The sequence below is a fragment of the Lissotriton helveticus genome, chromosome 1_1 (genome assembly GCF_964261635.1).
Source record: "Lissotriton helveticus chromosome 1_1, aLisHel1.1, whole genome shotgun sequence".
Lineage (NCBI taxonomy): Eukaryota > Metazoa > Chordata > Amphibia > Caudata > Salamandridae > Lissotriton > Lissotriton helveticus.
In genome coordinates, this window is record NC_136057.1 from 323,655,452 (window position 1) to 323,681,692 (window position 26,241).

A 26,241-nucleotide genomic window follows, 5' to 3' on the forward strand; every position below is an offset into this window, starting at 1 on the left:
AATTATGGATGCAACTGGCTTTTTTAGCACTTTTGCAAATGGCATTGCAAATTCCATGCAACTCTGATGAAATGCGCAAGTGGCAGCAGGGTATGAGTGTTGCATTTCCATACTATGCCTGGATTTCGGCAGCATCCTTTCATATCAACAGAATCAGAAACTGAGTAGATGTCATGGGGGTGTAATGACTGCAGCTTTAAAGCCCAGAAAATATTAATGACTGTGTTTGTGAAAAATGTAACCAGTGAGTGAAGTACTTGGCAGGTGGTAATCCCATGCCAATCCGATGGCACTATACATGCCTTCCTGTGTGCAGTAGTGCTTTAAGGCAGGCATTAAGGAACTGTGGCTGCATTGTCAATTTAGGAACCAGTTTTAATCCTAGTCCAATTGTATGATCCTGGGCTAATATCTTTAACTGACTGTGCCTCATTTCCCTCATCTGCCAAGGTGAGGAGCACGGAGAAGTGAAAATTGATACTGCGTGGAAGGGACATATCAATACTGTGAGTTTATATTTACAATGCCCCCAAGTTATATTCCCTATGCCCAATTTGCAGTTGAAGTTGGACAAACAGCATACGTCCCTTCGCCACTCCGCACAGTCTGACCAGATCGTCTTTAGATACCGCTAAATATGGGCTTTGATGTCAGTTCCGGGTCAACAGTGCATGCCCTGTGTCCTTATTTGTGAGGGGGGGGGGCGCATGGATGTGAGGGTGTTGACCCACAGATACAACAAGATGAGGTTGAGAGCCATTCAGCACATTGTCTATTGGGATCAAATTCCCAATTCCCTGGGCTACTTTTTTATGCTCCGCAAAACACCAGTGCTTTAAATGACAGGTACTGTCTGGTACTGAGTACTTGCACTTATTTAATGTGAAAGGGGGAGTACCTACACTTCTCAGCACTGCTGCAATACATTTAATGGGGAGAGTACCACCACTTCTCAGAGGCAAAGAGGTAATCTGAATAGTGAGTACCTACACTTCTATATTTACTATTTAAACCACTGCTAAACACCACGCATTGATGCTTGGAAAATCAGTAGGGCACAAGATGTATTCACTTATTATTTAGTTAAACACAGCCTCAGCTTACAGTCGATGATCAATGTTCATAATTCTATAGTAATAATGTTGTAAGCAGGCAGTCGTTTCGTAGGCTGGCATCAGAAGCGGTGTTGTAGAGATGTAAAAATCCTCATCACCAAAGCGCCCCTGAATTTTACCTGGGAGGTGGGCTGGAGCGGTGTGGCTGTATTTTTAAGTTGCAAATAACTTCCACCTACCTTGTCATTTGAATACCAATTGACACTTAGATGTTTGAGACCACTACCTGTAATACTTTTTATTTTTACTGGTTGTGGTCCTTAAAAGGGGCAATCGAGTGATGACATCACAACAGGTCTCAGCACCACACTAGACGTCATGAAACATCCGACTGTTTGTAAATGGTAAAGGGAAAAATGTTTTTCCTTTCACTTCATAGCCTTTTTACTGATCGCTTCTGTGAAAATACGGGAAAAAAAGTTTTTCCTGTGATTTTGCATTTCTGCTTAACGTGTGTTGGTGGTCGCAGGCGGTCGTATTGGCACTTGTATTTGGGGACATGGAATTATTTTTGATCTTCAGACTTTGACCCAGTGCAGAAATTCAGGAACTGGAGAAAGAAGGAGGAAGAGAAAGATAGGAAAACAGTGACATAGGGAGAAAACAAGAATGAAAAATAACCTGCAAGAGTGAGATAAAGAGACAGGAAACTTAGGGTGCTGGAAGAAAGAATCATGATGCAATCAAGACTAAGCAACCTTGGTATTTGGCAACCGCAGCATTCAACAATTGCAGTTTGGAAGATAAGAGGTTGTGGCATGAGTTTCTAATCTGTGGCGGAAATATATAAAAAGTATTCACCCTGGTGTAAGTGTCACGGTAGCGGTTTCAGGTGTCTGGCAAGGTACAAGTAGATAAGAAGGATTCTTCAGGCCCACTTTTCTGTGGCACTATGTGTGAATGAGCAAGTGTGTAAAACATTTGGATTCCACAAGGCAAAGATCTGGAATTGTTGTTCAATGACAAAAAGTGACTCAGGAGTCCTTTCTAGCTTGAGAAAGAGAGCTACCAGATCGTTGGCTGGGCCGGGAGCTTAGCCCCACCTTTACAACTACCCAACTCTCTCTTCTCACTGAGGACCAGGAAAAGCCTGATAGTTGTTGTAGGAAGGTATGGTTCTTCTGCATGGTTAACCCCACTTTTAGCCAGGTGTTGCTATGTTTTTCTGACTAGTCTGACTGGGATCCTGCTAATCAGGACCCCAGTCTCTGTGCGGCTTCCCTAAATTGGACATGCTGAGTACTTAGGTACACCCCAGCTTGTCTACTGATGTAACCTTGTAAGTCCCTAGTATATGGTACCAAGGTACCCAGGGCATAGGTACACCTGCCCCCCCATGTGCTGAAGCAAGTAATATGCCACCCATGGGAGACCACTCAAATTGAGGCTACAGGACTGTCATTTCAGCCTGTGTAAGCTGGTGCTAGCACCACCTACAACATATATAAGTTTCCTTATATCTAAGGTCCCTACACTTAAAACGTATAAGTCACCCTTTAGGCAGACCTTTCAATCCGGAAGGCAGGGTGCTCGGTTATAAGTGGGAGGGTACCCCTGCATGAGCAGGACACCCCCTACAACCTTCAGAGTCCATTCTCCCGGGTTGTAAGTGCATCAGCCATTACGATATGTAGAGTGGCCATGTGTCATTACGCGATGGCTATCTCTAAACTGGCTGTAACAAACCCTGTCATGTTTGCTATCAAACATGTTGGAATCACCCCAACATGTTGGAATCATACCTCCAACACCGTAAACGGTGTTAGAGGTATGATTCCATAGACTGCAAAGCTCCTCCGGGAGGCCCTCAGTGCTTCCGGTACCAGTCTTCTAGACCAGGACAGCAAACTATGGCTGCTGCCAATCAGAGACATGATTCTGCCCTCCTGCTGCTGAGCCAAGTTCGAGCAAGGGAAGGCAGTACAATAGGTTTCCTGTCACAGGGAGGTGTGGCCCTCTCCTAGACAGGACTAAGTGTATTGGGACAGGGTGGGGGCTCTTGCCAGCTCCACTAGACTGCTCTGAAGGGCACATTAGGAGCCCTCTTTGAAAACTCCAGTTGAAACCAGTTCAGGGAGCCGATGGCTCCCGCTCTGGCATGAAACTGGACAAAGGACATGGTAGTATCCTCCTCACTGTCTAGCCCCTCCTCTGGGAGGGTCAGCTGAATCGTCCCAACCCTTTCCTGGGGGTACTTAAGTCTGACCTGTGGGTGGGTCCCTAGATTCATCGTGGGGCAAGTTTCAGATCCAAAACCACTTCACTTCAACAGTCGGGCACCTTGTGCTTCAGTGGACTTCGCTTTGGGAACTGAGACTGCAACTGGGAAGACTCCTGCTGCTCCATGATCTCGCTGTCCTGCCAGACTTCTGCAACGCCTGTGCTCCATACAGGTTTTTCCCAAGGCTTGTGGATAGCCAAGACACCAGAAGGAATCTCCCTTGTAGTGAAGGAGTCACTCCCCTGAATCTGCAGGCACTGCAAAGAAGCTGACCGGTCTGCTGTTCCTGAGCTCCTATGGATTACAAAACGTTCAGCAACACAGGTGGTGGTTCTGCAACTCCCTCGAGGCCTGGTCTGTCTTCCTAGCAAGTTTGAAGCCAGTATCCTCTGTCAGAACCGCTCAAGCAGTACCCCTGTGCACTGCGTCACCTTGGCGTTGACAAGGCCGGTTGACTCTCTCCTGTATAGATCTTCGGGCTCAAAGAAGCTCCAGCCTCAAGCATGTCCTACAGCCAAGATATTCGCCTCCACTGCATCCCCTGCATAGTGGGCCTTCATCCTTTGGTGAGCTGCTCCGGGTCCTCTTGCGAATCCTGTGCCTCCGGGTCCTCTTGAGGGTATTCTTTGGCTCCAGTGGGCTCCCCTGCTTGCTCGGGGCCTGCTCTGACTTACCTGCTCGTGGTGAGTCCCTTGGACCATGCTGGTCCCGACACTGCCCCTCTTTCTAAGACTGTGTTGGTTGCCGCTGCCGAGGCTTGTTGGTGCCCCTGCTGGACACTGACCCCTTGGCTCTTAACATACGACATGGGACAGCTCATGAACAGCTCCTGGTCTTCCACAGCGGCAACTGGTCTGCACAGCTGCAACTTCAAGGGCACCATCAACTCTCCTGCATCTCCAGCATCGGTGGGCGTTCGTCTTCTGTGCCTCCTGGTCACTCCTGAGTGGCATAGACTCTGTCCCTTCTGCTTGCAGGTACCTCTCAACTTGAGTCCACCTTTAGGTTCCACCAGGCTCTTTCACCTTCTTTGACAGCAGCATCTCTTCTAAAGTCCTCCACTGTGGTCTACGGGGTTTCCGAACTCACTTCACACCTATGCAGCCAGCTTCTCTGGTGTTGGTATCTTAATTCCTGGGGTATCCACGGGTGGGGTGACTCTACAGCCTTCCATCGTCCTCGGGTATTCTTCAGGGTCTGCTGGGAAGGGTCCTACTTCTTTAAAATTGCTGCAGCGACTTACCCATTGACTTGCATTGAGTACGCAGTTGTGTTCCCACTCTACACACGACCTACGTGGGGTTCATAGATACTCACCATGGGTGGTTCCTTTAGTCCCCGACTATTCTACATCTTCTGGGTCCATTCTTGACTTAGGTCGTGGTTCGCATTCCACTATTTTAGTATATGGGTTAATCTCCCCCTGGAGATCACTGTGTATTTGTGCTACAAATGTGTTCTATTTCCAAGGTATTATGTGTATTGTGGTTATATCTCCGGTTAGGAGATATTGCAATGTGTTAGTGAGTGTTTATAACAAATACATATTTTTATAACTACACTGTGTGGGTCTTTTCACTAAACCTCTACCATAAGATTAACTACTGGTAAAGCAAGCTGCTTTACACTCCTTCTGGACTAAGCCTGAAGGCTGCTCTCCACAGCTATCACTTAGAGGGCTTTCTAAGGTTGTGTAAGACCACTACAATCACCATAAGGTATGTCTGGATTAGTGTAGGGTGCAACACTTACCTAAGTGAGCACCACTACTAAGCCAGCGTCCTACAGGTGTAATAAAAAAATTAAGACTAAAGACGGTTTTGCAAATTTTCTTTAAAGTATCAGATAACACTCTAGTTCATGTTCTCTTTTGCGAAGTACACGGAGGGTACATCTTTAGAGAACTGGCTGCCCATGTAAGAACTGTTAACACATCAAGTAGCTCAAAAATCACTGAGGGACTAGGCAGACCCATGTATTTCCTCATCGGATTTCCAAGGTGGGGAAGTTAAGTTATTCATTCTAAGGAATTGTAAACTCAGAGGGCCTAATTCACAAAATGCACTTTGTAGAAAGTTTAGTAGTATCACAAAACATACTAGAAGGTGATATTCATAAACAGCACTTTAGTAGTAGCTTTCTTTACCACATACTGTACTTTTGTGGTAACTTACACTTTTGAGTAACTTTGCTACTTTTCAGTATTCACGTAATGTACTTTAGTAGTAACTGACACTTTTGAGTACGTTCACTACTTTTCAGCATTCACAAACTGCACTGCTGTAGTAACTTACACTTTTGAGTAAATGTACTACTTTTGGGTACTCACAAACTGCACTTTTGTAGTAACTTACTGTTAGACCTGTCTTTTTACTTCTGTCCTCCTGTTTTTGACTGTGTGCTGAACTTTATCCTAGATGGTTTTAGGACTCTTGGCTCTTTACTACTGCTGACCAGTGCTAAAGTGCATGTGGTTTGTGTCTAAAATGCAATGGCATTTCGTTTCTCCATGATTGCTATATTTGATTTATTAATAAGTCCCTAGTACAGTGCAATACATGTCCCCAGTGCATGTAAATCTAATGCTACTAGTAGGCCTGCAGCACTGATTGTGCCACCCCAATGAGTAGTTCTTCAACCCAGTCTCAGGCCTGCCACTGCAGAGTCTGTGTGTACAGTTTTAAACTGAAATGTCAACTTAGCAAGTTCACCTACTTGCCAGGCCCAAACCTTCCCTTTAAGTACATGTAAGGCACCCCTAATGTAGGCCCAAGGTAGCCCCATGGGCAATGTGCAGTGTATTGAAAAGGTAGAGCATGTGCTTTTAAGGTTTACATGTCCTGGAATTGAAAAACTGCTACATTCGTTTTTTTGCTACAGCAGGGCCTATCTCTCCCATAGGTCAGCATTGGTGCTGCCTAAGTTTAACTTCCAATTAGGAGCAGATAGAAAATTGGAGTCTGGTGTTTCTGGACTAACAATTTAAAAACACTCTTTTAGCGAAGTTAGTTTTTAAACTGCAGATCTGAAAATCTGAAAATACCACTTTTAGAAAGGTCGAAACTGGAATGGCGTGGCGAACAAAAGAACAATGGATTTAACCCAGATCTGTGACTGGGGGGTTGGGTGGGGGGGCCATCACAAGGCTGATGGGTCTTACTGAGCAAGAGTGGTGGGAGGAGTTGACACTTGCACCTTAATAGGACTGTACCTGTCCTGACACACAAAGAGCTATATACACCCCCGTAGTGTGTGTGGAGCAAGGGCCAGGAAGGGCACTGCACAGATATTTTTCATAAGTCTCCCTACTTCAAAGGCTAAAATGGGTATAAGTACTGGACCTCTAACACCATATACTCAGAACACTTCTGGACTGTGGACATTCTGCCAGGAAGAGGAGCTGTTGTGCTGCCAGGAGGGATTGCCACTTCACTGCTTGCTTTGCTGTGTTGGCTTGCTGTTTGCTGCTTTTTGCCTTAGAGTGAGAGGACTAAGCTTTGCTCTCTGCATCCTGTTTTCTAAACTTTTCCAACGGCTTGACTGAGTTTGCCTCTTGTTGCTGAGGTCTCAGGGACATCAAAAACTTAATTCCACCTTCTTGCTACCAGCACCTGGGCTCCTCTATTGTGAGTCCCGACCTGAAAAGGGGTGCTAAATTCAGTCCTGGCCCCCTGGAGGTGAACTTAGTGCTGCAACTAAGAAACCAATGCATCGACTCCAAAGCGTCAATTTGGAGCTGGCGCATCCCTGCAAAATCATCATATTGCCACTGCCTGTACCGAAGCTGTGGACACTGCTGACCGAGCATGTGATGAAACAACCTCGACTTTCAACGCAGTCTCGGACACCACGGCACCGATGCCTGTGGTGCCCTGTCCCAACTCTGACGCATCCTCAGCTGTGTGTGGCCTTCAACCAACACATCGCCTTCAGTCCAGCGGTTCGACTTTGACGCCGATGAATCGACCCTCTGTGCTCTTGACATTGATGCATCCTCAACAATGCATCACCATCAGTAACCGAGGTCTCGCACCAGGAACCAACGCATCACCTCCTATGCGGAACGCATCGTTCCAGAGTGGAAAAGCGTCAACGACCTTGCACCGCCTTAAAGAATCGAAGCCTCACCTGCATCCATGACGCTTCACCTGGTCTATGCAATGCATCGTCTTTGGTTTCCGATGCATACATGATACTGTAATGGTGTCTACATGACTTCTGTATCTAGCCCGCGCTTCATCGCAATCTGACTGAACTTTTGGATGTGTCCTGGTAAAGTGTGACCAGATAGCCCCAGCTGGAGCTATAGTCTTCTAGCACTGCATTTAGATTTAACCTGTAAAATGCTTATCATCAGGGCTTTAAGTGGGATGAAAAAACTAGAGGGTCTCATAAAGGGGCGTGGTCAATGTAATTAAGAGCTTGGCTTAAAACACAAGCTAAAAATCTGTGTTTAGCACGGTGTGCCACCCTACATGTATTTTGCTGTTTCTGTCAGTGCATCCAGATATAAGATACAACAAGTAACATTATACCTACAACAAGTCAGGACTATTGGCTTTGTCAATGGTTTTTAGTTGCATAAGATAAGCCCTGGTGACACCAGACGACGTTGCTGCTCCTGCGTTTCAAAAAGAGAAGGGAAATCCAGAGAGAAAATGACTCTCTTTAAAGGATTTCGCTTCCCCTACAACGCTCATCCGGCATAACGTAATGCCGTAACTTCTCTACTACAAAGAAGTGAGCAGTGTGAGAAGCGCACATCGAAGTGCCTGCTGTCACTGCAGTCAGGAAAAAACCAGACCGCCTGAGCTAAGGCTCAAAACAGAGCCGATAGAGACCCGTTTCGAGGCCTCCTTTAAAAAAACTGCCGGTGCTCAGCACCGGTGAGACCCGGCCCACTTAAAACCCTGCTTATCATGAATTGCGTATGTTGGATTTTTGTTGTTATGGTCTTCCTTTTTTACTCAGATAAATATTGGCTATTTTTTTAAACTGGTGAGGAGTACTTTGTGGTGTTTTCACTGTGTTACTGTGTGTGTGTGTTTGTGTGTGTGCACAAATACTTTACATATTGCCTCTTTAGTTTAGCTTAACTGCTCTGTGCCAAGCTACCAGGTGGTGAGCACAGGTAAACTTTTAATGTGTACTACATTTACCCTAACTAGAGAGTAGGTTCCTACTTGGAAAGGGTGCCTACCTCTGCCAACTAGAGACCCCAGTTCTTACACTTATACTTTGCAGTAATTCCTATCTCCATTATTTTCTATAGGAAGGTGCTGCAGTACCAGCAGTTGGCCATGTGTAGTGCTGGACATAAGTGTAAATTACTACAAAAGTGTAAGTTACTACAAAAGTGCAGTTTGTGAATACCAAGAAGTAGTAAACCTACTGAGAAGTGTAATCTTGCTCAAAAGAGTAAGTTACAGTTGTAAATCAGGCAGAAGCCACCAAAGAAAATGTTAGGGCTTAATTTTTTTGTACGCAATGCTTAAACCAGATGCCGTTCCTTTTTTCAAGGGTTTTGTTTGCCTATTAATACAGAAAGGTACATTTAGTATTTCTATTACAACATACCCCTAAAATGCCATTTATTCGGTTAGTGGTAGGGAGATAGTCATGGTTAATATTTGGTACCACAACCCTTGCTACTGCTAGTCTCAGTGGTCACGCTGTCAGCGACAAGAACAGAAAGTCAACAGTGTCCACTCATTGACCACATCATGGCCCTTGGTAGCAAACAGGAGTATGTTGAAGACTGAGGGTGAGATAGGAAGCACTCAGGTGACGTCATCGGGTGGATGCCAAAGTGTACACGATGTCACTTCTGTTACCCCATGCGTACTGGAGAATCTACTTTCATGCATTAAGTGCCGCCACAAAGCCATCAGGTACCCAAACAATGCTATCCACCAAGGACAGCTTTAGATAGTCTCTGTAATGAAAATCAATTAAGTCTCTTCCTACACAAGGCAACAGAACACAGGGTACTCTGATAGCGCCAACCTACACGCTGTAGTGAAGCAATAGCCACACGGATGTTTGAGCCTACAAATGGCTGTTTGCAAGGACACCCCACACATAACCAACAGCACAGACAGGATTCCCTCTTCCAGATGTTCACAATAATTGTTTATTTCAAGCAAAGTCTGGATGTGGGAGCTGACTGCCACCCAGAGGAGCCACACTGTAATAGGTACAAAGTCATCAAAATGAGGCAAGAGCTTAAGAAAATGTGTGCAAGCCAGAGGCTGACATGCACACACCCTATATAAACAAGAGAGACACAGAATCACAGTACCTGAGCCTGCTAGCAAACTATGCCAACCACCTACTGGGACACGTAGATGCAAGCACTCAGGGACATTATATGGTGCAGAATGATGCATAAGAAATACATGGGCATATTATCAAGGCAGGCGAAATGAAATTATCGCCGCTTTTGCGGACTTTTTTGGCCGCCAAGCGGCGATAATTCTATCGCCCTATTAGCAAGCTGTCGCTAACATCAGTTAGCGACAACTTTTAGGTGATAGCGAGCGGTTTGGGGCCTGCTTTACATGTCAGCGATATTTATCGCTAATGGCATGCAAAGTGGGTGTACCCAACCAGTTAGCGACTGAAAGCAGTCGCTAACGTCGCTATCGCCTATTAGCAAGGCAGGCGTAGCGATAACAAAATTCACACTAAGCGTGAATATCGCTGAAAACTAACGCCTGCTCAGACCAGTTCTTAGCCTGTATATCCAATGGGAGGTGGATATTCAGGTTAAGACCCTATTAGCGATGATGCGTGAATATCGCTGGTTTTCTAGCGATATTCACGCATTTCGCCGGTTATTTTATCGCATTGGAGATAAACGTTGCTAATAGCACGTTATCTCTGCGATAAAATCCGGCGATGCTTGGCGATAAAAAAATGTCGCTAAGCTTCTTTAGCGATAAACATCGCTAGTTGTTGGTAATATGCCCCACAGTCCAGCTGAACAAATGATCACAGAAAGGAAACCTAGCTACAGGTAAACTAATGACCAATCACAGGTTATAAACTGAACGAGGGCAGCAAAAACAGACCAGGTGTTGGGTCTTCTAGGCAGGCTCTCTGGTAGCTTAGCGCGGGGACACGCCGTGATGGCGTTACTGTGCGCTCTATAAGCTCTTTATTATTATTATTATTATTATTATTATTATAACAGAGAGACCAGGTGCTTGTGGAAAACAGACCCACTTCTTCAGACCCTTGGGCAGATATAAGGCACCAAGAGGAACTTTCTCAAATAATTATTGACTCCGCAGTGTATTGTTTAGTCTGGGTAGTGCCACGGTGCTGGGGCAGTTTTTAGCGTGGAGGTGCTGGCCAGTGGCATCTGCTCAGTAAAATGTATGGGGTTTAAAAAAATCATAATGTTACTGAAAGCCGGAGTGAAACAATTGAGCGTAATGCCTTCTACCCAAGACCTTTTGTAAACAGAACAGGACTCATGGTTCATTTATAAGAACATATTTCACAATGTATGAGTAAAGTTTGAGTTGACCATTCATAGAGAGCACAAGCTAATCAAACTGGGAGGTTGGCAATAAAATACCAACAGAAACAACCAAAGCCCTGGAATTCAGCCAAGAAAATGCTTGAATAAAAGGTGAACTTGTGTTCCACAAAAGCAGGATCAGAATTCTTAGTGAGATTCTGAAAAGCAGACCACCAGGTAAGCCTTAATATTAGCAAGAACAGAGGGGCATATTACCAAGGGCAAGTATCGCCGCTTTCTCGGCGAATTGTGCCGAGAAAGCGGCGATACTGCTAGAGCCCTATTAACACGTGCATTTTACAGCCTGCCCCAAGCCCACTTTGCATGTCGGCGATAAACATCGCTAATGACATGCAAAGTGGGCGTTCCCACGTCCAACTACATGAAAAATGTGGTTGGAGGTGGCAACACCCTATTACCAAGGAAGGCGATGGGAGGAAAAGACCTGCGATAAACTCATTTATCGCAGGTCTCCCTATGACCAGGCGTTAGGCATTGATTACATGGGGGTGTGGATCATAAAGCTGAATCCACCCCCCCATATTATCAAGGCCCACATTAGCGCGTGAAAACAACGTTTGTTTTCATGCGCTAATGTGCCATATCGCCGACTATCGCCGGATTTCTATTCGCCTGCCTGATGCGCATTGATAATTGCGCGCTAACAAGGCGATGAAATCCGGCGATAGCCGGCGATACGGGAATGTGCGTTGTGCATTTTCCAACGCACTCCTCGGTAATAAACCCCAGAATTCTGAGAGGCCACACAATTTGCTACCCTCTCAGAACGAGGGCCTCTGGGTGAGTAAACAGCAAAAAAGAATACATTATTTAGCATAACAAATATAAAGATTGTCTTGGGTGGATGCGACGATCTCACAGCAACATGGTTACTTCTGCATAACTCCCTTAGAAAGTGTCACTTGTCAGCACAGGACTCGTGGTGAAAGCAGGGGACTGGCTCATCCTTGGTTCTCTGGTGGGACACAACCTCACAAGCCTTAGGGTTGAACATTCTTCCACATACCTTTGGGATGCCTGTGTCACCAGATCATCATAAGCCTCAGGGTGCACCTGGCCTCAAAGACAGGCTCATGCTTGGCACTCTTTGATCACACTACCACAAACTTTTGTGTGCAGTCACCACTGGTGTATTCTCACTCTTTGATGCACATGTGACTTCTATAAGCCAATAATTTTGCAGGTTTCTCCTTAAGCTCACTTTTATGAGTGTGCCTTCACATCATCAATATGTAACCACCACCATTCAGGTGGGACTCGTATCACATACAAAAATAATTTGTATGCAGCAAATATGTAATGTTGGTAGGTTGGCAAGACTGCTGTTTGTGAATGTATGGACCTTTCGTGTTCATATTTTTAATGCTGTTGATATGTACAAAATAGTATGGTTGTTTTTATTACTTCTCTAGCGTGTGCAGGGAACCCCCCTTGATAGCTAGGAGGTCCATGTAATTGGAAAAGAAATAGCATAACTTAGAAAAACCCTATCCGAATATTTACCTGTTTTATTAAGATGACAAACTACCCAAAATGGCAAAATTGAATGGCCCTTTTATGGTAATTTGGCATGTTTATGTTCTTAGTGCAGATATTCCACATACATCAAAGAGGAAAAATGAATATCACTAACATAAGTATTCTGCAATAACATCCCAAATTACTTTATAATATATCATATCAAAGATTAGCATAATATGACACACACTAAAAGTACGGAAGGACAAAGATCAGAAAGTTAAAAGAAACACAGTGTCTAAGGCATTGTTAATCACATTCTTTAGCAATAATACCTGCCTATGATTTCATAAATGGTACCCATTCATGGACCTGCAGTTATATCAGTTAGAAATGGAGAAAATATATAGTCCCCAAAAATAAAATATGAGTTATTTTTGCCTTGTTTACGTCACTGCAAGCAAAACCCATATATTTTATAATTTGTTTTTATTTACATTATGCTTAAGCATTTGAAGGCAAGACACCACATTTTTACTTTAAAAAATAGACATATATTTTGGAATATTTTTAAACTTTAAAAAAAGGTATGCTGTAAATATGTTTACATCTATGAGTGTCACCAAACCTTTAACATACATAAGGCTTTTCAGACATGGCTATATGACGTATATTCAGCTGTTTAATCCCTTAACTACTGCCTCCCCCCACAGATTCCCCTGGAGGAAACCAAGAATATTGCCAAAATATAGCTACATTTTGAGTTTTGGAGGAAAAATAGGAAAAAAGTGCTTCCTAAAAAAGTGTCTGCTTTTCCCGAAAAAATGGCATCAACAAAAGGTTTGCATCTTTCCAGCTTTCAGGCGCACACAGAGCTGAATAAAAAAAAACAAATTTTTTAACAGTGTTGCCATTTTTCAAAGAGGTAGCCAATTGTTCCTCTTTTTGTGTGCTTTCAACCTACTACCAGTTTGTGGTGCAAACCAGTGTGAAACTAATGGATGATCCAGGAAAGCTATAGATTTCTAAAGAGTAGACAATATTCTGAATTCAGCAAGGGGTCTCATGGATACAGTGCATTTTTCCACTGAAACTGACCCTTTTTTGCAATGTGGGTAGCTGTGGTTTCTGGGCTCTAGTTCAGACAGGACCTAAGGAAACCTTGCAAACCTGTCCATTTTTTAAAAACAAGACACCTAGGGGAATCCAGGGTGTAGTGCCTTGCATGGTTTTTCTAAGGTTTTGCCCTTGCAAACCTCAAACGTTGACTAAAAGCAGACATTTTCCTCACATTACTGTGAGGATAACATGGAATTTGTGGGAGCTACACATTTCCTACCACCAAGCACTCCTCCAAGTCTCCTGATAACATTAGTACCTTACTTGGGTGGGTAGGGCTAGTGCCTGCGACAGGAAAGGGCCCAAAACACAACATGGACACCACATTTTTCCACTGAAAACTGGCCCAATTTTCCAATGTGGGCAACTTCGGATCTTTGGCCCTAAGTGATCCCGCACCTAAGGAAACGTAGCAAACCTGAACATTTTTTAAAACTAGACAGCTAGGGAAATCCAGGGTGAGGTGACTTGGGTGGCTCTCCTGAAGGTTTGTTACCCGGAATCCATTGCATAATCAAAGCTAGAAAAAAAACATAGTTTTCTCATATGTCTGTGATTTAAGGTTCTGAAATCTGTGTGGACCCACACACTTCTTACTACCTAGCATTTCTCCAAGTCTACCAATAAAAATTATTTTGCATTCTTTGGGTAGGCCTAGTACCCCACTTGTGTGGTAGGGCGAAGAGACTACTACACAAAAGGCCCTAAAGGGTTACATTGTGAGATCAGCGATAGGAGTAACTGCTGTATTTAGGGCCATGCTGGGGCTCTAACCATGGAAACCTAACCAACCACAGACATTTATGAAAAGTAGACATGCAGGGAATTCCATAATGGTGTGTCTTAGCTACAATCCCTGCAAACCTCAAACTTTGGCTAAAATCATGCATTTTCTGACATTCCTGTGATGAAACCTTCAGAATCAGAAGGAATTCACAAAATTCCTAGCACCCAGCATTCACCCCCTTGTCCCCATAAAAACGCGACCCCACTTGTGTGGCTGGGCCTAGTGCCCACAACAGGAAAGGTTCAAATCAAGGTCAATGGGCGTTTCCACTGTGGGATTTCCATTGACCCTGTTTTGATGCATTCCTTTCGTGGTCACTAGGCTCACAAGTGGGGCAGTGTTTTAATCGGGACCAGTAGGGGAACAAAGGGTGGTAGGAAGTTTGTGGATTCCTCCAGATTTTCCAGCACAGAAATGCAAGGAACATTCGTGATTTTAGGCAATGTTTGAGGTTTGCAGGGCATTGTGAGTAAGAAAACGTCATGGGATCCACGTGAAGAACACCACCCCAGACTCACCCCGGAGTGGATCTCTGTGTATTCTGGAAATATAAATCACATAAATTAAAGCAAAATACATGATTTTAGCAAAGTTTGAGGTATGCAGAGCATTATGGATAAGAAAACATCATGAGAACCACGTAAGGCATACCACCTTTGATGTCTAGTTTTCCAAAAATGTCTGAGTCTGGTAGTTTTCTCCAGGTGGTGGCTCCCCGAAGCCCAAAAGTGCAGGCAATCACCATGGCAAGAAGCAAGATATTGGAACTTAGCCCCGCTCTCCTGGCCTATATGTTAAAAAACACCCAAAATAATCAAATGTCCTCTCGCTTGCATGTGGGATGGGATGTTATAGTCCACAGGAAAGCAGAAAGACTGTTGTGGCTTTTAGAGGCAGGGACGGGTCTGATGTCCGGATGGGCCAACCCCCTCAATTATTTTATATAAAAAAAAGTCCTGTCATTTAGTGGTTTTCTGGCCCAGGGGCAAACTGGGGGTAAACTCCCTCTCTGCTCTCCAGGGAGGCAAAAGTACTGGTTTGTCTCCAAGTAGGGATTATAGTCTAATGTCAGAGTGTGACGCTTGGGTCCCTTTCTTTTGGTCCACATGCAAAATCACTGGTGATCAGTGGGCTTTCTACCCTCAGGGGACAGATTGGGGGCAACCTCCCAATTTTGGGACAAGCCTCTGATCTGCCTCCGGGCTAGGGGGCAGAATCACACTATTGCCCCATCTGGGGCAGGGGTATGGCTCGATACCAGGGTAGGGGCCGCCCCTTCCTTTTGTTTGTGTTGGTGTCATTTTGAATTCCTAAGTGTTTAGTGGGCTTTCTGCCCCTAACAGGGGCAAACTGGGGAAAATCCTCTGTCTACTCCAGGGGAGCCATGGGGCGGGGGCCTAGGAAGACTGGTTTGTCCCTTTTCGGGGGCGGGGGTTGTGGGCAATGCCAGAGTGCAATGCCTGTGCCCCTTTCTTTTGCCCGAAATGCAAAATGCCTGGTGCTTAGGGGGCTTTTTAAACCCACACAGAGCAGATTGGGGGCAACCTCCCCAACTGGGAGAAACTTTCTATCTTCCCCCAAGGTGAGGGTCTGGGGGGGCAGAAAGACACTATTGCCCCTTCTGGGTTGATGGTATGGCTCGATGCCAGGGTCAGCCGCCCCCTCTTTTTGTTTGATTGGCACCATTTTGAATTCCCTGGTGTCTAGTGGGCTTTGTGCTTCTTGTAGAGGTGAATTTGGGGGCAAACGACCTATCACCCCTGTGGAGAGCAGGAAGACTGGCCTGTTTCTTTAGAGGTGTGGGAATGTCAGAGCCCAAGTACCAAGCCCGTTTCTTTTGCCCAAAATGCAAAATAACTGACGTCTAGTGAGATTTCTAACCCATGGGGAGGCATATTTGGGGCAACCTCCCCATTTAGGAAAAACGTTCTGTCTGCCCCGAAGGGGTGGGGAGGGAGGCACAGAAAGACTGTCAACATATTTCTTTGTAGTGAGGGCATGCCCCCACCCCTATATTTGTTTTATAATAATCCCTAGTGTCTAGTGGGCTTTCTGCCTCAATCAGGGCTAATTACCCCCACCTGTCCCACAGAAGGGGCATAAAGACTGAATTTTGTATGGGGTGGTGGAAACACTAGCCCTTTCTCTCCTGAGGCGAACATCGTGCAGGGATTCACTGGGCAGAGATATCACTGGCTAGTGGCTGAACGTCTGCATGTGCAACTCAGCGACCAGAGTTCTAACCCACCCTTCCATTGAGTGACTGACCCTGGGCTAACCACTTTATCTCTGGGCACCCAGACCACATGTCCACTGACGGCCACCTTTTCAGTAGGGGTTGACAGTTGGCACATTTGAAGTCTACTTTGCCACATGACCAAATTATGTGAGGCTTGACACATTATCTTATCTCACTGTGCATTAGTACCATTTTCTGCAAAAAAATGGACTGCATACAGTTAGAGTGTTCGCAATATTAAAAAAAATATATATGTATTCATTGATCGGTTGTATACTTTTATAGATTCAGGCAGACCAGACTTGGAGCAAATGTTGAACATTAGAATCAAACACATTTTATATTGTTTATTTCGAGTAAGGGAATACAGTAGGGTTAATGACTATACTGCCATTTTGTATAGACGCAACTGATTTCTCATTCGTTAGAGAGGAGGCAATGCAACAGGTTTCAATATGTGTTTACGGTCCAAAACTCGAGATGTCTTTATAATAGAAAAGGGCTAAACATTTTTGTTCACCTGGGCACTCTCCTATTCGGTTGCTGGAGCAACAAAAAAGAGAAGTGGTCATTATGGCTGTGAGTTTTATTCTTGTATGAAGTGGGTCCAATGGATGGCCAGGCACATTTAGTTTTACACAAGTGTTCTTGTAATATTAACATTTTTACTACAAAGGGAAGCATCAATAGAAGGTCAAAACAAACTTCATCCTCTGTGGGTGTGCGGGAAACTCCCATTTAATGATTCTAGTTAAGCAATATATTTTTATAGGCACTTATTTTTTTTTAAATGCCTAGCTAGGGAATGGAAGGTGAGTAAAGCTCCTGCACAAGAAGTGAGTTTTTTGACTACATACAATTGTGGTTCCTAACAGGTTGCTGACTTTTCCACAGGTATTTAGAGATGGACCCTACATGCCTATTACAGATCAATGAAAGAAGGATCATATTTATAATATTGATACAGGGCTCTATGTTGTCATCAGAAAGGTGGGTCTTATGTGGCTTTCCCACAAAATGACCGAGAGGAACCCCACTTACTGAAGCATCAGGGTTGTGCTTCCCTGTTTTGTCTTTTCTGGGATTTCTCTGCACGTCTTCCCGGCTACTTCCCCATCTGGGGTCATTCGTTTTCGAGCTGGAGGATTCCACCGTTCCGTCATCCTGGAAGAAAACAAAACAAAGACTCAGGAGATGGCGATAAAGCACGTACCACCCGATGGAGAGCTAGGGCAAATCCAACATATCTAGCATGTTTTATCTCGCTCTTGTGTGATATGTCTGGATCAATAATAGAAAACAGAAAGCTAACAGAGACCTAAACACTGGTCAGATGGTAAGCTGTGCAAAGCACAGGACTTTAGTTCATATGTTTTAAGTCATGCCTTTAATCACACAGGACACATCCCTTGTAGTGGATTTCCCTTTACTCTGCTAGGGTCATGCTCCCTTCAGAGACTGCTTGACATCATAACCAACAAAGGCCTACTGAAGTGTGCATAACCTGGCAGCCATCACGCTTACAGTTATAAAATTGCAAATATTACTAAATTATGGTTGGCAAAACAATGAACAGCCCCTCTCAAAAGACCAAACTAGGATTATCACAGTAACAATTGTCTATCCAAAGGTTTCTCAGAGGGGGTGACCAACATGAAAACACTTGCATTGCAATCTCTAAGATTTCTTGTAATAAAATACCTGTCAACAGCCTGTAACACACTGCGATAGCAACCTACTACTGTTACAGGCCTATTTGCCATAAAAAATGTTTTGGTACACCCGTCAGGGTTGCCCTCTCTCACCCCTCTTATTTGCCTTGGCACTAGAGCCGCTCACGGCGTGGATCCGGCTAGACCTAATGATCCGAGGATTCCGCTGGTCAGTAGACTGGGAAGATCGGGTATCACTTTACGCTGATGATATTCTACTTTATCTTACAAATCCTCTTGCCTTATTGGACATCTTGGCTGTTTTTGGGAGATGCTCCGGTTTGCAAATTAACTGGGCCAAGTCCCATTTGTACCCTTTACGGGGGAATACCGGCCTGGCCCTCCAATTGCCCATTTCCAATTAGTACATAGGGGTTTAAATATTTAGGCATATTCATATCCTTGAATCCTGCACTCCGATAGAACAATAACCTCCTGCCCCGCCGCCATCGTTTGCAGAGAGACATCGCCAGCTGGAGAACTCCCCCATTGTCTCTACTTGGGAGGGCTGCTCTTTTCAAAATGATGTCCCTCCCCCACTTCCTCTATGTCCTACAAAATTCATTGGATGTAGTCCCCCAGACTTACTTCAAAGAAATTGAGCATCTGCAGAGGGAACTACTGTGGACTGGAACGCCGCGCATAGCTCTCAGTAAACTGACCCTGAAATGGTACGACGGAGGCATCGCCCTCCCTGATATCAGGAAATATTATTGGGCCGCCCACCTGGCCGCCATTAACCATCGCACTTATGGAACACCTGATGACCCAGGGTATCAAATGGACAGATGGCTACTCCCGGGTGGGAACTATAATAAAGCACAATACTCCAAACCTGCTCAACTGGCCCCACCGGACTCTCCATAATTGTCTGGCACTCCACCACTAGATCTCTGGGATGGGAGGGTAAATTGATATTGGCCACCCCCTTATGGGAATCAGAGAAGCTGGGACACTTGTGGCAGACAAAGGGATTCGACAAGTGGCATTTAATAGGCATCTCCCGCGTCCAGGACATGTGGAAAAAAGGCAACATAAAAACATTTGCTTCCCTGCAAGAACAACACGACCTGGCCGACTCAGAACACTTCCGTTACAGACAAATACGACATGCCCTGCGTTCAGCCTTCCCCACTGGCTCACCTCCTCCCGAGTCCTCCCCACTGAAGAGTAGGATACTGGATGGCCAACTCTCTGCGAAGTCCATCTCCTTGATTTACAATAAACTAATACATAACATGGAAGACCCTCTCACTCAGCTCCGGCAAAAATGGGTAGCGGATGGTATTGAACTAGATGACGAGGACTGGCAGGAAGCTGTATCATCAACCAGAGTTGTGGCTATCCCTGCGCTACTGCGACTAGTCCAGCTTAAAATTCTACATAGAATATACATGACAGGGCCTAGATTGGTGTTGATGGGAAGGGCACTAACGGGGGACTGTCGTAGGCGGTGTAGCCAACTGGGCATGTTCCTACATATCATCTAGGAATGCTCGCACATTCAGTCTTATTGGAGGGAGATTCATGAAGTGGTGGGGGTGGTCTTGGGGATCCGTCTGCTCCCAGAGGCGCGAATAAGTTTGATCAACATATGGTTGCACACTGATCTGAATGCACACCAAACACAATGGACCACACTAGGTTTTCTGGTAGATAAAAGGAATATAGGCCAGGCTTGGTGGGCGGCTGCTCCTCCTACGCTGAAAGACTGGAAGACCAACATGGACTGGTGCATGTTCTGTGAAAAGATTGTCTATGTGGCTCGAGGCTGCCCTGGGAAATGGTCCCGAGTTTGGGGACCCTGAAATCGTTACAGAGGTGACAAATGTACCCCACCATTGCAAATAGCCCGTGCTTGACCAAATTTGTATACATTTTTGTAATGTACCTTTCTTAATGTCTGAAGTCGATAATTGTTAATAAAAAAGATTCCATTTTAAAAAATAAACGTTTTCGTAATATATAAGCCAGGCCTACTGACTGTGTCATAACTTTTTATAATAATCATACCTTACCTACATCACAGGCATAACTTTTCGAAGTGAGCCAATCAGGCCAATTGCCTATATCATTGACTTCTCACAATAACCAATTCCGGAGTATTGTTTTGAGCATACGTTTTACCACACAGCAACCATCATGCATACATTAATAAAATAACAATTTATCCTTAATTTCCAATTGCCGTTGGCATGTGCTTTTCTCAATAAATATGCCAATTCTTCTGCTTTTATCGTAAAATGTTATAATCAGCAGATCAGGTTGATAGTCTTGATTATTGACTTGCTGCCATGACAACCTCAGTCTTGCTGTACTGATCATGAAAGTGAAAGACAAGTACTCAGTGGAAGCACACAATTTCTGTTCAATCAAATGCTGTACTCAAGACAACCAACATGTGGGCAGAGCGTAAGCCCTTCTCTTATTAGTACTTCTGAAAGCTCTTTTTCAGTGATCATATAAGGTCAAGCCAGCTCAAAAAAAGCAAGACAGAATTGGGTGCAGAATAACCTTGCACAATTAACCCACAATCACATTTTGAGAAGGAAAGAGAAGGAAGAAAGAGAAGTTGGACACATTGAGCTGAGGACATCCATTCCAAAGCATCTCTGAAGAATACTACCTGGATATAACATCAAATGGAACTGAGCATAAATGTAAGACCCACAGAAAATCTCAGACATAGGCATAAAATGTTTTGCACTGGTAAATGGGATCAACATTATAGAAGAATATCTGCTCCCAGTGAGGAGACCAACACACAGGTGGGTCTGCACGAGGATGTTGAGCCCCAAACTTGCAGACAGAGTTAGAAAGCGGGAAGGGGCCTGTCAGCAATGCGGCCTAATTCTTGTGTAAAATGAGCCCCATCCCTCACAAGGAGAAGTGAGGAACTGCTAGCAAGAGGATTCTAAGAGAGAATTAGTGATTTCACAGAGGCACAACACAAACAAAAGATCCATACTCTGCCGAGGAAATAACCACAGCATGCAGGAGGCACAGCAGAACATCTGACACTGTGACACCAGTGCATAGATCTGGAAATCTTTAAAAATGTATATGAAGCAAGAGAATAACACAGAATTGAACTGAAGTCAAATGAATTGAAATAAGTGATAAATGTTCAGGAGGTGTAACAAATTTGATAAATGGAAAGGGTAGGACAAAAAGTGAAGTTGCAAGCTTGGCAGAAGAGTGACAGGGAAACAGAGCAAGATATTGTATGGACCGATCACAGTATTGTCTAGACTCTACGTTGACAATTCTGTGACAGGAGAATACTAGAAAACATAGTTTTTTGTAGTTGTTTTGCATCATAGCATCCATTTCAGAAGATGAGTATAGGCCTCCTCCAGGCTTATGTTCGGTATTTTATAAACACTGAAGTCTTTTTGCCGCTGTTTATGTGCCAGCCATTTAGTATTTTTATCTTCACTGCTGAACTGTGAGCAGGTGATGCTTGTCCCCAGTCACAAAAACTACCACTCTAGGGACCATTTAGGCATCTAAGTGGCTGAATTACATCTCGGCGAACATGTTATTCCATCACAACAGTGACGGATATCCTGTCTTCCAAATATAAATCACATTATATCCTACGGGATTTATATTTCGGCGGATGATATATCCATCACCGTTGCGACAGAGTAACCTGTCCGCTGAGAACTAATCAGGCCCTTGGCCTCTTCTAGGAACACAAAAGAAGGTTTTAGTTGGCTGTCGTCAACATACTTGTATCCAAACTGGCAATTTACGTGTGGCATGGTGGACACATGGCTAGTCTCTATCTAAAGGTGCATGGTGGGCAATAAATAATAGACTGGAAAGAGGCCCGCGTCATGACCAGTTGCTGAGATTATTTCAAGCATTCCATCCATCGCTAATGGTTTTTCCACCTCGTACAGGTGAGGCATATGTAGAAGACATGTATTAAACATACAATATATATAGGACAATATACAATATATACAGGACAATGCACTGGAATATGGTGGTATGGGCAGCAAGATCCTGAGTCTCGAGCTAAACTCAGCCGGAGATGAGAGTGGTTGGTTTCTTTTTGGCAGTCTGGTACCCAGGATGGAAGCTGCTACTGAAAAAGGTCTGTCACCTTTGAGTTTGCACCTGGTGATGGGGTGAGGAGGAGATGTTTTTGTGCGGCTCATGGGTTGTATTTAGAGAAGTATGTTACAATTGTATCTTGCCAGTCTTTGGGCGCTGTGCCTTCGATGCCACTATAACTGTGGCAGAGGCTCTTGAATCCGAGTCTGCCTTTAACTGGGAGTCAGTATATACTTTTGAGGTAATGAGTAAAGATGGCCAGATATCAGTCTCACACCTGAGTTTTGCACCTTCTGGCACCTTCTGATTTACTAGGTATGCCAGTAGCCTCAGGCACAAAATATTCCAACAGTCTAGGCTTGAGTTGGCCAATGCCTCCAACACAAAGGAGGTTTTTTTCTGGTGGGCAAGGAAAGGTTTTTCATAGGCGTTTGGTGGAAGTTTTTTTTTTGCCACTGCTCTCACATGTGTGTTTAAACTGAGGTGAATGTCCCACAACACTCTCAAGTTTTGTACTTTTGCTCTGATGGGTAAATATTTGCAAACGGTTTTGCAGGCACAGGGTATCAACATTTTCGTGTTTTGGGTCCAGAACAATGATTTCTGTTTTTGAATCCTTTACATTGAGACTGTGCTCCCTCATCCATGGCTCTATGGGATAGGTGGGTCTGAGCAACCTGCATGACACAAAATGTACTGTATCAGCTGACAGGGGGTGGCAGGCAGGAGAAAGCACGAGACAGCCAACAGGGAGCCACAGTTTACTGAGACAAGAAAACCAGGCAGTGATGGCAATGGAGAATGGAAGGATTCAAATGTTATAAGAGAGAGAACTTTTTAAAAAGTTAAATGCAAAAACAACAGTTGATAAACAGAATGCAAAACAATGTCATACATTCACCCCGGTACAGAGATCTGGGCCTAATCCATCAGTTTTTTGCTCACCATGCCATTCCAGTTTGAACCCAGCCATATGCAAATCAGACTTGACCATGTGCCCCATAGGAACAGTCCAGCCCGAACTGCCAAGCCAGGTCCTCCCTGGACTGGAAACAAGCATCCAGTTTTGGGCTTTCAGCCCTCATATGCCAGAATAGCTTGATTCCAGTGGCATGGAGAACACGGGACTCACGTCTGAGCATACCTGTCCCACTCGGGGTGACAAATGAAAAAACAACAGTTGAGGGACAGAATGCAGAACAATGTCATACATTAACCCCAGCACAGAGATCTGGGCCTAATCCATCAGTTTTTTGCTCACCATGGCATTCCAGTTTGAACCTAGCCATATGCAAATCAGTCTTGACCCTGTGCCCTATGGGAACTGTCCAGCCCAAACTGCCAAGCCACGTCCTCCCTGGACTGGAAACAACCATCCCAGGACCAGTTTCGGGCTTTCAGACCTCATCAGCCAGGATAGCTTGATTCCAGTGGCATGGAGAGCACGGGACTCACGTTTGAGCATACCCGTCCCACTCGGGGTGACAAATGCAAAAACAAAAACTGGAGTCAAGCTATCCTGGCTGATGATGGCTGATAGCCAGAAACCGATCCTAGGATGCTTGATTCCGGTCCAGGGAAGACATGGCTTGGCAGTTCGGGCTGGACTGTTCCCATGAGGCACAGGGTCAAGACTGATTTGCATATGGCCATATCTGAACTGGGGTGGCGTGGTGAGCAAAATAACAATGGATTAAACGCAGATCTGTGACTGGGGTGAATGTTTTGCCAACGTGCAACATTCCGTCCATCACCTTGTGTGTTTTGCTGTTCTCCCTATGTGGGAAGGGAATGCCCAGACGTGGGTACCATGCTCACTATGCCACTGGAGTCAAGCTATCCTGGCTGATGATGGCTGATAGCCAGAAACCGGACCTAGGATGCTTGATTCTGGTACAGGGAAGACATGGCTTGGCAGTTCAGACTGGACTGTTCCCATGAGGCACAGGGTCAAGACTGATTTACATATGGCCATGTCTGAACTGGGGTGGCATGGTGAGCAAAATAACGATGGATTAAACCCAGATCTGTGACTGGAGTGAACGTTTTGCCAATGTGCAACATTCCGTCCATCACATTGTGTCTTTTGCTGGTCGCCTTATGTGGGAAGGGTATGTTCAGACGTTGGCCCCGTGCTCACTACGCCACTGGAGTCAAGCTATCCTGGCTGATGATGGCTGATAGCCAGAAACCTGTCCTGGGATGCTTGATTCCGATCCAGGGAAGACATGGCTTGGCAGTTCAGGCTGGACTGTTCCAATGAGGCAAAGGGTCAAAACTGATTTGAATATGACCAATGCTGAACTGGGGTGGCGTGGTGAGCAAAATAACGATGGATTAAACCCAGATCTGTAATTGGGGGTGAATGTTTTGCCAAGGTGCAACATTCTGTCCATCGCCTTGTGTGTTTTGCTGTTCGCACTATGTGGGAAGGGTATGCCCAGACGTGGGTCCCGTGCTCACTACGCCACTGGAGTCAAGCTATCCTGGCTGATAGTCAGAAACCGGTCCTAGGATGCTTGATTCCGGTCTAGGGAAGACCTGGCTTGGCAGTTCGGGCTGGACTGTTCCCATGAGGCACAGGGTCGACTGATTTGCATATGGCCATGTCTAAACTGGGGTGGCGTGGTGAGCAAAATAACAATGGATTAAACCCAGATCTGTGACTGGGGGTGAATGTTTTGCCAATGTGCAACATTCCGTCCATCACCTTGTGTGTTTTGCTTTTTAAAAAGTTAATCACCCATTATCTCTCTGATCAAAGAAGGGGGTTTCTCTATGTTTTTGTGAAATAATCCTCATCCAGTAGTTATACTAGTGGCATGCTTCATTATAGGGTTCCACCAAGTATATCTAATGTATCTTGGTGTGCTTGGATGATTAAGTTATAGTGAAACGATTGATTATCAAGGGATCTAATCTTTTACAGTTACCTGCAGGTATCCCTTCTTAGATTGAATTTTTTTTGCTCGTGGGACTCTTTGGTAAGGTTAAAAACAGCAACATTTGATGTAAATGGAGATATTATGAGCTCCCATGTCGGTATCTCGGTCTACATGTTTCAGCCATATCGTAGGTGTCACTTACGTTCAAATGGCTTTCTTCAGGGCCAGTCATTTTTCAAGATCTACTTTTCTTATTTCTTACAGTCGTGATTGCCTCATCACAAGATACTTTCCTGTTAGAGAGTATGTTTTTTAGTTGTATATCGCCCCTTAAAGTCTTAAAATGGGGAGACACTATTGGCACACTTTCGTCAAGGATTCTTGCCCGCGGAGGACCTGTACAGTGCCCTTTAAGCTCTGCATGTTGGAAGGAAGGATGCCTCAGGTTGACCTGAAAGTAACACTGTTACTCAAGGCCTCTTGAGATTTCTCAGTGTACCATAACTGCAGCACATGGAGGATCTCTCTCCCTGACTGGAGAGACATGGAGAGAGAATATGAAAAGATCATCTTCTTTAAAGAGCAGTTGTTCTCAGCAGCAGTAGAAGGCTCCTCTCTTTCCGCAGCAGATCCTCATGGCAGTATTTCAGGACAGTGGAGCCAAGCGCGGTGAGTGTAGGCAAGTGCCCCCTCACACTGCAGTCTTCCTTCTTTTGCTTACATGCCATCCTGGAGCCTATTCCTGACATCTACAGGGAGCAGCCACACTTTCCATCTCCTGCTTATTCATTTCACCACTGTTAGTGCACACAGCATCACAAAATTTAAGAGTTAACAGAGTACCTGACATTTTGGATGGATTCCATCAAAAGATATATACTGTCATACATGACAATGGACCTTTTTTGGAATATGTATAAACTTGGGGGGTCCAACAGCATGGAGTATATGGCACTCTACACACATACTTACTCTTCATGCTCAAGCAGAAGGAGCCTCACCCAGTCACAAAACAGTACATATACCCGAGAGGGCCAATAGGCCCCTTACCATACGAGGGGGCATATTCACAAGGGCATTGCACCACGGTG

General features: G+C 44.8%; 1 protein-coding gene across 4 annotated transcripts in view; it reads right to left on the reverse strand.

Moving 5' to 3' along the window:
• Positions 1-26,241, reverse strand: part of DGKI (diacylglycerol kinase iota) — a 679,239-nt gene that overhangs the window by 122,511 nt on the left and 530,487 nt on the right. For all 4 annotated transcript variants that reach the window (XM_078671815.1, XM_078671812.1, XM_078671824.1 and 1 more), the window contains one exon: positions 17,530-17,652. In XM_078671815.1, coding sequence (XP_078527941.1) covers positions 17,530-17,652 — 123 coding nt within the window. The remainder of the gene's footprint in view (positions 1-17,529; positions 17,653-26,241) is intronic.